This window comes from Penaeus chinensis, chromosome 28, assembly GCF_019202785.1.
Source record: "Penaeus chinensis breed Huanghai No. 1 chromosome 28, ASM1920278v2, whole genome shotgun sequence".
Taxonomy (NCBI): Eukaryota; Metazoa; Arthropoda; class Malacostraca; order Decapoda; family Penaeidae; genus Penaeus; species Penaeus chinensis.
Window position 1 is genome coordinate 3,381,775 of NC_061846.1, and position 12,500 is coordinate 3,394,274.

The 12,500-nt window shown below is 39.5% G+C and overlaps 1 protein-coding gene across 2 annotated transcripts; it reads left to right on the top strand.

Moving 5' to 3' along the window:
- Positions 1-1,052: 1,052 nt before the first annotated feature.
- Positions 1,053-9,395, top strand: LOC125040059 (protein ABHD11-like). Of its 2 annotated transcripts, XM_047634511.1 has the most exons (6): positions 1,053-1,217; positions 2,462-2,618; positions 2,797-2,970; positions 6,845-7,018; positions 7,347-7,537; positions 8,311-9,192. In XM_047634511.1, exons 1-6 carry the CDS (start codon positions 1,117-1,119, stop codon positions 8,444-8,446), a joined length of 933 nt encoding a protein of 310 aa, XP_047490467.1. In that variant the 5' UTR covers positions 1,053-1,116; the 3' UTR covers positions 8,447-9,192. The 2 variants fall into 2 exon arrangements, with proteins under 2 accessions (XP_047490467.1, XP_047490468.1); XM_047634512.1 differs by lacking the exon at positions 2,797-2,970 and having other exon boundaries at positions 8,311-9,395.
- The last annotated feature ends 3,105 nt before the right edge of the window (positions 9,396-12,500 follow it).

The following is a 12,500-nucleotide window of genomic DNA, read 5'->3' on the forward strand; positions in this document are numbered from 1 at the left end:
AAAACATATATACATACATGTATATACATATATACACATGTATATCTATATATCGATATGTACATATGTATGAAATATGTATACAAAATAGCATAGGTGGTATGTGCAAATACATGAATAACAGTCTTAATATTATTACCTGACCAATGTCATAAAGTAAAACCTTCCCAGGAGGAAATAAGAGAAAAAGAAACACTGTCTCCAGTAAATATCCTATTTAAGGATCTCACTGCTTATTGACACATAGTACATTTCTAAAATTCTAAAAAGGATCCTCACTTTGATCGTTTCTTGTAGTCCTTTTTCTTTTCCAATGCCCCTAGATGTTGCCGACTCTGAGGCTGGTGTCTTTCCCTGTGTTCACGTTGGGTCTTGACTGCATTGCGTAGAGAAGACATCTTGAAATGCACTTGTAATCACAATCTGTAATTCAGTATAATTAAGTATTTCTAATCATCTGACCTATTGATTAATTACTATCTAAATGAAAAAAAAATATTGAGAATACTTTTTCATGAACTAATGCTATTGCTTCTATACTTAGTGCTCGGTAAAAGTTTAAGACACCTACTACAAATGACATGAGATTCCCATTATTACATCAACACCATATGAAACAAACTCTGTATCTAATGTATGGTCAGTAAGGCCTCTCCAAAATGTAAAATACACTTGGGTTTCCGTTCTAAAGCTGCATTTACTTGATATAATCATAAACAGAGCTACTTACAGCCAATATGTCTCAAGAATTCACCGCAGTGTAAGTTTCAACAGAAGTTTTCTTAGAGAATTTCCTGTGCGGAGAACACGGAGAACACGTTTGATGATCCTACCTCGTCGGCCTAACCTCGAGTCATGTAGAAGATATTCATCTAAAATAAAAAACCTCAATTGAATTTTTAAATTACAAAAAATATTAATTAAAAGTCAATTTTAATTAAAAATAAAAGAGAATCACATATCAATTACCTCCAAGTACCCCAAACAATCAAATTACTAAGTAATCTACACAACCCTGACTTACAGATGTAAACAAAGGATCCGGAGGCCAAGCGACCCAAGTTGTAAACATTGCGCAGCGAGAGAGCGGCCGGGGCGGAACGCTAATAATTCACGATGAATTTATTAAAAGGAGTCATTGGCATACATGCGAGAACTATGCAGATACATCACTTTACAATTGAGAGTTTCCTGTCGAAAAATTATACTACCTCAAGGTAAAGAGAGAGAGTATTTGGTAGTATGAATGTACTGTCCTAAATTATGTAATTAATATAACTGCTGGCTGTACTAATTTTGTACTACCGGTGGGTGGTATCTAAAGTCAGAAATAAGAGTGGATGCTAATATGCTAATATGTCAGTTATGGTTGTTTTAAAATATTCCATCGCCAGTACAATACCTGTGAAAAAGGTAGATGAAAGAGAGAAGTCCATAATTGAAATATCAGTGTTCTGTATTTTTTGGTAACCATTATGGTTATTATTATGTCATTATACTAATAACAGTAGTAACAGTAATATATATTAAAGTGTTAACAGGTGAGATACATAGGACTAGTATTTGACTCCCTAGTGTCCAAGCACTTGTTGTCACCACAATAATAAACAAAAAGTGCTGAGAACATTGCATGTAATCATACCATCTGTATTCATTGGGTTAATGTCATCAAAGCCAGTGCCATGTCATAAAAGATATCCATGAACAAACCTTTTAGCATCACTAGTGTACAGTTGATATAAAAGTTCTGATAAATTTATTTGATGTAGCTTGAGTTTAAAACAACCTGAAAAATTTAGTTGTTCAAATAAACCAAAACTGAAAGTGAACCTAATCTTAAGCACCAAAAGAACTGATAAGAATTCTAAAATGTTGAGCAGTGATTTCTGATCTTATTGTAGCAGCTGTGATCATGACTTATCAATCATGACAATGTAAAAACTTTGAAAAGTCATAGCATAGAACATTCAAAAATTGTATAAGGTTGTGATAATTTCCTTTTCATCAATTTTCATGTGAGGCCTTCGTATTTCATTTGGATTCATTTAATTTTCTAATAGGACCAGCTATTGATAAATGACATGTCATGTATCTCATATTGTCTAGACTAGTCGTAGTATTCTCTATATGACCAATTATTGGTGGCACCAAGTGATTGCTGTGGCGTACATATCTGTTGATAATTTGATGAAGGCCACCAAAACTCAATCATGTAGATTCTGGAAGATAAAGATTGTAGATCAATACTGTCTGTTGTCAAATAATGAATAGGTCCAAGCTCCGATCTTGCCAGAATATGCATGGTGGGGGCTATTGGTTGCTTTCATTATTGGCTCTCGTGGAACCCTTATAATTCAAAAGGAGCATATGAGTCAGTGTTTCATATTAGCATAATATATTGTACACAGAATTATTAATATAAGTGAAAAGGTTTAAATTGCATTATCCTTTGCATTTACAGAAGTGCTGCAGTAGATATGGCTTTTACCTTATTCCAATCAGCAAGTCCACAAAAGACATCTGACAAAGCCCCAGTAGTGATCATGCATGGACTGCTTGGTTCAAAAACAAACTGGAAAGGGCTTGGAAAAGCTATTAGTTCCAAAACAGGGCGACAAGTAAGTGAGCAAGAAATCCAGTTTCTCTAACTTGAGAAAATTATATGAACTCTATTACCTATTCATAAAAAAATACTGAAATAACAGGCCCAGGAATCTAGTATTCACATGTAATTTTTAAAATGATACAACAAAATTGAAAGTATTAAACACAGCTGCTAAATGATATTACTCCCAGGTTTATACTGTAGATGCCAGAAATCATGGTGACAGCCCTCACACTCCAGATATAAGCTACCCACTGTTAGCTGAAGATCTGCTTCATTTTCTCGAAAGACAAAACATTCCAAAGGCTGTGTTGATGGGTCACAGCATGGGAGGCAGGGCAGTCATGGCAGCTGCTCTGATAGAGGTTAGTCATGTAAAATTCTGTAGGCAGGTGAGGATGAGATAGAGGGTGAAATTCAGGTAGCTTAAAGAATGAAGGTGTAGGTGAGAAGAGGGAGAAGATAGTGGTAAAGTAAGAGATTGAGGTGAGGGTGAAGTAGAGATAGAAGGTAAAAGTGAAAATGAGGTAAAGGATGAGGGAGAGGAGAGGGTAAAGGAGGTGTGAAAGAGAGAGGGAAGGAGAGGTTGAAGGGGAGAGAGTGAGGGTAAGGGGAAAGCGAGAGGAGAAAGACAGAGAAAAGGAAAAGGAGCCTGATAGAGAGAGAAAAAGAGAGAGAGACAGAGAGAAAGAGAGAGAGACTGAGAGAGAAAGAGAGAGAGACTGAGAGAGAAAGAGAAAGAGAGAGAGACTGAGAGAGAAAGAGAGAGAGACTGAGAAAGAAAGAGAGGAGACTAAGAGAGAAAGAGAGGAGACTGAGAGAGAAAGAGAGAGAGACTGAGAGAGAAAGAGAGGAGACTGAGAGAGAAAGAGAGAGAGACTGAGAGAGAAAGAAAGAGAGACTGAGCGAGAAAGAGAGAGAGACTGAGAGAGAAAGAGAGAGAGACTGAGAAAGAAAGAGAAGAGACTGAGAGAGAAAGAGAGAGAGACTGAGAGAGAAAGAGAGGAGACTGAGAGAGAAAGAGAGAGAGACTGAGAGAGAAAGAGAGAGAGACTGAGAGAGAAAGAGAGAGAAAGAGAGAGACACAGGGAGAGAAAGAGAGAGAGACTGAGAGAGAAAGAAAGAGAGACTGAGAGAGAAAGAGAGAGAGACTGAGAGAGAAAGAGAGAGAGACTGAGAGAGAAAGAGAGAGAGACTGAACAGAGAGAGAGAGAGACTGAACAGAGAGAGAGAGAGAGAGAGAGAGAGAGAGAGAGAGAGAGAGAGAGAGAGAGAGAGAGAGAGAGAAACCAAGAGAGAGATAGAGAGAGAAACCAAGAGAGAGAGAGAGAAACCAAGATAGAGATAGAGAGAGAAACCAAGAGAGAGATAGAGAGAGAAACCAAGAGAGAGATAGAGAGAGAAACCAAGAGAGAGATAGAGAGAGAAACCAAGAGAGAGATAGAGAGAGATAGAGAGAGAAACCAAGACAGAGAGAGAGAGAGAGAGAAACCAAGACAGAGAGAGAGAGAAACCCTGAGAGAGAGAGAGAAACCAAGAGAGAGAGAGAGAAACCAAGAGAGAGAGAGAAACCATGAGAGAGAGCGAGAGAGAGAGAAACCATGAGAGAGAGAGAGACCAAGAGAGAGATAGAGAGAGAGATAGAGAGAGAAACCAAGAGAGAGATAGAGAGAGAAACCAAGAGAGAGAGGGAAACCATGAGAGAGAGAGAGAAACCAAAAGAGAGAGAGAAAGAAACCATGAGAGAGAGAGAGAAATCAAGAGAGAGAGAGAGAGAGAGAAACCAAGAGAGAGAGAGAGAGAAACCAAGAGAGAGAGAGAGAAACCAAGAGAGAGATAGAGAGAGAAACCAAGAGAGAGATAGAGAGAGAAACCAAGAGAGGGATAGAGAGAGAAACCAAGAGAGGGATAGAGAGAGAAACCAAGAGAGATAGAGAGAGAAACCAAGAGAGAGAGATAGAGAGAGAAACCAAGAGAGAGATAGAGAGAGAAACCAAGAGAGAGATAGAGAGAGAAACCAAGAGAGAGATATAGAGAGAGAGAAACCAAGAGAGAGATAGAGAGAGAAACCAAGGGAGATAGAGAGAGAAACCAAGGGAGATAGAGAGAGAAACCAAGAGAGAGATAGAGAGAGAAAGCAAGGGAGAGAGAGAGAGAGAAACCAAGAAAGAGAGAGAGAGAAACCAAGAGAGAGAGAGAGAAACCAAGAGAGAGATAGAGAGAGAAACCAAGGGAGATAGAGAGAGAGAAACCAAGAGAGAGAGAGAGAAACCAAGAGAGAGAGAGAGAGAAACCAAGAGAGAGAGAGGGAGAAACTAAGAAAGAGAGAGGGAGAAACCAAGAGAGAGAGAGAGAGAGAGAAACCAAGAGATTGAGAGGCTGAGAGGCGAGAGAGAGAGAGAGAGAGAGAGAGAGAGAGAGAGAGAGAGAGAGAGAGAGAGAGAGAGAGAGAGAGAGAAACCAAGATAGAGATAGAGAGAGAAACCAAGAGAGAGAGGGAAACCATGAGAGAGAGAGAGAAACCAAAAGAGAGAGAGAGAAACCAAGAGAGAGAGAGAAACCAAGAGAGAGAGATAGAGAAACAAAGAGAGAGAGAAACCAAGAGAGAGATAGAGAGAGAAAATAAGAGAGAGATAGAGAAAGAAACCAAGAGAGAGATAGAGAGAGAAACCAAGAGAGGGATAGAGAGAGAAACCAAGAGAGGGATAGAGAGAGAAACCAAGAGAGAAATAGAGAGAGAAACCAAGAGAGAGATAGAGAGAGAAACCAAGAGAGAGATAGAGAGAGAAACCAAGAGAGAGATAGAGAGAGAAACCTAGAGAGAGATAGAGAGAGAAGCCAAGAGAGAGATAGAGAGAGAAACCAAGAGAGAGATAGAGAGAGAAACCAAGAGAGAGATAGAGAGAGAAACCAAGGGAGATAGAGAGAGAAACCAAGATAGAGATAGAGAGAGAAACCAAGATAGAGATAGAGAGAGAAACCAAGAGAGAGATAGAGAGAGAAACCAAGAGAGAGAGGGAAACCATGAGAGAGAGAGAGAAACCAAAAGAGAGAGAGAGAAACCAAAAGAGAGAGAGAGAAACCAAGAGAGAGAGAGAGAGAAACCAAGAGAGAGAGAGAGAGAAACCAAGAGAGAGAGAGAGAGAGAAACCAAGAGAGAGATAGAGAGAGAAAATAAGAGAGAGATAGAGAGAGAAACCAAGAGAGAGATAGAGAGAGAAACCAAGAGAGGGATAGAGAGAGAAACCAAGAGAGGGATAGAGAGAGAAACCAAGAGAGAGATAGAGAGAGAAACCAAGAGAGAGATGGAGAGAGATAGAGAGAGAAACCTAGAGAGAGATAGAGAGAGAAACCAAGGGAGATAGAGAGAGATAGAGAGAGAAACCAAGGGAGATAGAGAGAGAGAAACCAAGAAAGAGAGAGAGAAACCAAGAGAGAGAGAGAGATAGAGAGAGAAACTAAGAGAGAGATAGAGAGAGAAACCAAGGGAGATAGAGAGAGAGAAACCAAGAGAGAGAGAGAGAGAGAAACCAAGAGAGAGAGGGAGAAACCAAGAGAGAGAGAGAGAAAGAGAGAGAGAGAGAGAGAGAGAGAGAGAGAGAGAGAGAGAGAGAGAGAGAGAGAGAGAGAGAGAGAAACCAAGAGATTGAGAGACTGAGAGGCTGAGAGGCGAGAGAGAGGGAGGGAGGGAGGGAGGGAGGGAGAGAGAGAGAGAGAGAGAGAGAGAGAGAGAGAGAGAGAGAGAGAGAGAGAGAGAGAGAGAGGAAGAGAGAGAGAAACCAAGAGATTGAGAGACTGAGAGGCTGAGAGGCTGAGAGGCTGAGAGGCGGAGAGGCGGAGAGGCGGAGAGGCGGAGAGGCGGAGAGGCGGAGAGGCGGAGAGAGAGAGAGAGAGAGAGAGAGAGAGAGAGAGAGAGAGAGAGAGAGAGAGAGAGAGAGAGAGAGAGAGAGAGAGAGAGAGAGGGAGGGAGGAAGAGAGAGAGAGGAAGAGAGAGAGAGGAAGAGAGAGAGAGGAAGAGAGAGAGAGGAAGAGAGAGAGAGGAAGAGAGAGAGAGGAAGAGAGAGAGAGGAAGAGAGAGAGAGGAAGAGAGAGAGAGGAAGAGAGAGGGAGAGAGGGAGAGAGAGAGAGAGAGAGAGAGAGAGAGAGAGAGAGAGAGAGAGAGAGAGAGAGAGAGAGAGAGAGAGAGAGAGAGAGAGAGAGAAAAATATTAGAATAACCCAAAGCCTTTTAACATTACAGCCATCAGTAGTGGAGAAATTGCTGGTACTTGATATCTCTCCTTATGGGGTCTCAGACAGCATATCATCACTTCCCATCTTTGTTGAGATTATGAGGAAGGTCCAAGTTCCGTCTCATCTGAATATGGTTGAAGCACGCACCTATGTTGACAACCTCCTGCTACCTGCAGTCCCGGTGAGGATATGTCCCATGTTTCACCTGTATTTAATTCATAAATTCTTTTCACTTAAATGATGTGTTCTTTGTGTGAAAATGAATGGTTGTAATAAACATTCATTGGCTGTGGAGGGTAGTTAAGAGTTTTCTTCTTCTTCTTCTTCTTCTTCTTCTTCTTCTTCTTTTCTTCTTAATGTAATATTCATATACTGAAACTAGAATTTGCTTTTTAAGTTATTCTAACTCTTATCTTGCCCAACACAAACTCCTGTATTTTGATTCCAATCTTTTCAGCAGTGAAGTATGTGCCAGTAAGTGTGAATCAACCATCTACTTTTGCTCCCAGGAACGCGGTATTCGGCAGTTCCTTTTGACGAACCTGATCCGGGATGAGGACGGCTACAAATGGAGAGTGAACATTAATGCTATTGCCAAGAACTTCAACCCCCACATATCTACCTTTCCCGTTGTCAAGAGGGACAGTTATTTTGAAGGAGAGACTGCTTTTGTGGCCGGAGCTTTGTCAGATTATGTTAGGTAAAGGGGGCAGATTTTCTGTGTAGTTGCATGTGTGCTTTGTGTGTTTAATATGGTCATTTTGTGACTGCAGATGCTTTCATGCTATGTTTATTTGTGTAAGGTAGTGTCAGGATGGGGATATTTGATATTTGATGAATAATAACAGTAATTCAGAAAAAACAAGGGAAAAGAGTAAGAGATGAAGAGCATTGGGAAAGGGAAAGGGGCACACACACATATATGAACCTTTTGTATTTAAGTTTTGTTGTTGTTGTTGTTTTTGTTTTTGTTCAACATGGATGGCACCACAAGTGCTCAGCCACCAACAAATCAAGTAGCCTAATGTGACCTAACTTAATTTTCCCTAATCCTTGACCTTTTGGGATTTTTTTTTTCCCCCCCTAATGCGATTAAAATTGATGCTGTTATTTTCATTACTCACATTATTATTTTTCAGTGTAAATAAATACTAATAGCAATAGAAAATAATAAAGAATCATTCCAAAACTCAAGTAAGAAGATAAATAGGTGAGATATTAGTAATTGATTTCTTGGTAATTAAGCATTTGTATAGTCATCTATGTGTAAACACACGAAATTAAGATCTTAGTGGTCATGGTATTTATGTTATGTCCTCGCAGCCTAAAGGATTAATCATACACACATAAAGCAAGATAGATTATTTATTTATGTAATGCAATATGTTGGTTGTATAATGCATAAAAAGATCCATGTAAATTAGATTTTGTTTCACCTTAGCACAAAACTACCTACCTGTTTTTTATCCACAGACCAGAAGAAGAGGAGATCATCCAAGACATCTTTCCGCAGGCAACTTTTCATTACATCGAAGGCGCAGGACACTGGCTGCATGCAGACAAGCCGGCAGAATTCTTAGATGTCGTAATTCCAATGATTCAGGGATAAGAATCTAATAGGGCATAGTTCTTGGAATTTAGAATGCTTTGTAAAAAGTACAGCATTTGTACTGTAGTCAGAACCGTATTTGAATTATTATTTTACTCATGAGTAAATTATTTCAGGATAATAATTTATTTTAGGTTGTATATTATAAAGAAAATTGATGCTAGTTTTACAATTATTCAATAAGATGAATATTTAAAAAACATTTAATGATTGAAGCAGTTTTATATTAACTTAAAGATGTATTTAATATCATTGTAATATATGTATATACTAAAGGTAAATATTAATAAAATATTGCACAATCTGTACTAGCTTATTTTCATAATAAAGTTGTTTTTTAATAGTTTAAACAGGGTAATTTAGTTGCTATTTAACACACACACACACACACACACACACACACACACACACACACACACACACACACAATTTCCCTCGTCCATCGATCTTATGGCTGATGACTTCATTTAGCAAGAAATTTTTATCATATATTTAATAGTAGAAACCTGTCAAACTAACACATAAATTTTGTAAAGTAAAGGGCAAGTGAGTTTAACAATATTTATAAAGAGCTAAAGTCAACTGGAAATTGGCATACTCAGGCATTTGCTATCATTATATAGATTATTGATAGTATTAATGAAAATAATAATGATAATAAGAATAATTATGATCATGATAATGAAAATAATATAATAATAATAATTCCTTATGTATTACTATCACCAATATTATTATTATTATATCATTATTATTATCCTTACATTACTATTATTATCATTATTATTATCATCATTACTGTTAATATTATTTTTATTATTGTCATTATCTTGTTGGATTTGTAATGACTACTGATAAAATGTTATAATGTTCTCACTGTTATTCTAGATATTTTTCTTACAGATACTATTGGCACAATGACAAATATAAGAACCACTATGATAATTAGTATTATTATCATGATTATTGCCACTATGAACTTCATTAACACATTATGGAAATCAGGAGGGGATGTTATCTCCTCAGAGAATACAGTGGACTGCCAAACACGAGAAAGTGTAATGGATACCTGATAACTTTTCCCCAAAGAAAGTTTTTTTCTGGTTTCAATTTTGGATCCTGCAACATAGAAGTCAAATGTGATACCACTGTTATTACTATAAAACATTTCTATGTGATATATTTTTATTTTATATCCTCTCTCCCAACACCCTCTAATTGTCTTACTGCACAATCTTCTTCATTGTCTACCCCCACCCCTTTTATTACTACTCTTCATCCTCATTTTCCTCCTCCCAACAGTACTACCTCTCTCCATACCACCCTATCTTCCTCCCACCCTCGTCCTTCTGCTGCTTCCACCTCTGCAAAGCTTTTGAGTACCATTTTTTGTCCCAGCCAAGTGGGTTCGATCTCACTGCCAAACCTATTTCTGCCCAACTTCACTCCTCCCTAATACTTGTACCGGACCTGTTTCCATCTCCCCGAATTATTGTCCTGTCTACGACAAGGACTGGTCAGACTGAAAATGACTTGCTCGCATTAATTGTTGACTATGATGCAGTAGTAATCCAGTGCTATACTATTCCTCCCAGAAGCCAATGTAAGTCCTACATCAATATTGCCAAGATTAGCTTTTGTAGACAGGACCTCCCCCATTAAGTACCTCTCCCTCTGTTCCTTGGACATCTATTCCCTCTTTTCCTCCACATAAGAAATCCTTTGTTTCTCAAACCTCCCCTCCAGAAACTCTTGAAGACATCGAAAACTTCCTAAACATGACCCTAGAGAATGCTCCATCCCCCTCATCCACCCACTAATCCCTTAACTTCTATTGGCTCTACACTTAAAGTATTTCTGATATCCATCCTCCTCCTCCTCAAGTTCCCCCTACCCCTCTTCCTCCCACTCTCTCAAAAAATACCCCATCCTCTCCCCATTATTCTTGCAACTCCCACCTGGATGCTTACGTCACAACAATGTCCTCCGGATCCCTCCCCTCCTGATGTTCTTCCCCATACTTCACTAGCTTCCCTTGTTCCCTTATCTCATTCTCTGGATTCTTATCCTACTTACACCACTACCATTTCTACCCGTATAACCCTTTGATTGTTTCATAATGGCTCTTTTGCAGTTTTCCTCATACAGTATAACTCTCCCTTCCTCAGGCACATACTCTCCATTTGATCTGATCCCCCTATACCTTTAACCACTTCTCCTTTTACAAATCCCCACCGTATTCCATTAGCTCCCCCTCTATACTCTTTTCAGTACTATTCTATCCTACAGCATTCTTTAACATATAACCTCTTATCCTAATCGTTAACTCATTCCCAACCTTTTCGCCACAACACTTACTTTAGTGCTATATGACCTTTGATGTCTAGCACATAGATTCCTTCTAACCATAAATCACTGAATATAATAAACTTCATTACCCATGTCCCACATGAGTCAGATAAGTTTGTCAAATTATAGTTCATTTATTGAACTGAAAATATCAAATTAAAATAGAAAAGATGAAATACAAAGCAATAAAAAATATGATGTTCTTTGTATATTGCTCCAGCAATGCTAAATTATTGTTGCAATTGCTATGGTTTCCCTTTCTGCGTTGGCCTTTCAAATAGTTATTCTGACTGACTTTTCTCTCTCTCTCTCTCTCTCTCTCTCTCTCTCTCTCTCTCTCTCTCTCTCTCTCTCTCTCTCTCTCTCTCCATCCCTCCCTCCCTCCCTCCCTCCCCCTCTCCCTCTCCCTCTCTCCCCTCTCCCCCTCTCCTCCTCTCCCCCTCTCTTTTTCTCTTTCTCTTTCTCTCTCTTTCTCTCTCTCTCTCGCTCACTCACTCACTCTCTCTCTCTCTCTCTCTCTCTCTCTCTCTCTCTCTCTCTCATTTTCTCTCTCTCTCTCTCTCTCTCTCTCTCTCTCTCTCTCTCTCTCTCTCGCTCTCTCTCTCTCTCTCTCTCTCCCTTTCTCTCTCTCCCTCTCTCTCTCTCTCCCTCCCTCCCTCCCTCCCCCTCCCCCTCCCCCTCCCTCTCCCTCTCCCTCTCCCTCTCCCTCTCCCTCTCTCCCCCTCTCCCCCTCTCCTCCTCTCCTCCTCTCCCATTCTCTCTTTCTCTTTCTCTCTCTTTCTCTCTCGCTCTCGTTCTCTCTCTCTCTCTCTCTCTCTCTCTCTCTCTCTCTCTCTCTCTCTCTCTCTCTCTCTCTCTCTCTCTCTCTCTCTCCCTCCCTCCCTCTCTCTCTCTCTCTCTCTCTCTCTCTCTCTCTCTCTCTCTCTCTCTCTCTCTCTCTCTCTCTCTCTCTCTCTCTCTCTCTCCCTCTCTCCCCCCTCTCTCTCTCTCTCTCTCTCTCTCTCTCTCTCTCTCTCTCTCTCTCTCTCTCTCTCTCTCTCTCTCTCTCTCTCTCTCTCTCCCCCCCCTCTGCAGTCATTCCAGTTTGCAGTTTTTAGAAATATTTCTTTCGGATCTTAGTGATGGTGACTGTAGTGATCTTCCTTACAGATATCGTTATCAATACCATTTTAATACCAGGTTGACCTGGGAAATCGAGATATATGATCGTGGAAAAAGTGTATTAATTTCAGGTCGAGAACACTGGTAGAGCTGGGTTCTTCTAACATTTTTCATCTCGACCTAGTTTGATTTTGTTCACCACTTTACGATCCAGTATGTCTATTCCATTGTATCTTCCTTTCAACCCGTTATCTGTTTGTATATATATGTGTGTGTATATATATATATATATATATATGTATATATGTATATATATATGTATATATATGTATATACATAAATATATGTGTATATATGTGTGCGTGTGTGTGTGTGTGTGTGAGTGTGTGTGTGTGTGTGTGTGTGTGTGTGTGTGTGTGTGTGTGTGTGTGTGTGCGTGTGTGTGTGTGTGTGTGTGCATGTGTGTGTGTGTGTGTGTGCATGTGGGTGTGTGTGTGTGTGTGTGTGTGTGTGCATGTGTGTGCGTGTGTGTGTGTGTGTGTGCAGTGTACGTGTATTATTTTATTTTGTTTTTCATTTCAATTCTATTTTTATAATTTTTATT

Excerpts from the sequence above, each read along its gene's own strand:
- LOC125040059 (XM_047634511.1), top strand. The coding sequence starts at position 1,117 with ATGAATTTATTAAAAGGAGTCATTGGCATACATGCGAGAACTATGCAG. Across the intron at positions 1,218-2,461 it reads AAAAATTATACTACCTCAAG|AAGTGCTGCAGTAGATATGG; the intron begins GTAAAGAGAGAG and ends TTGCATTTACAG. Across the intron at positions 2,619-2,796 it reads GTTCCAAAACAGGGCGACAA|GTTTATACTGTAGATGCCAG; the intron begins GTAAGTGAGCAA and ends TATTACTCCCAG.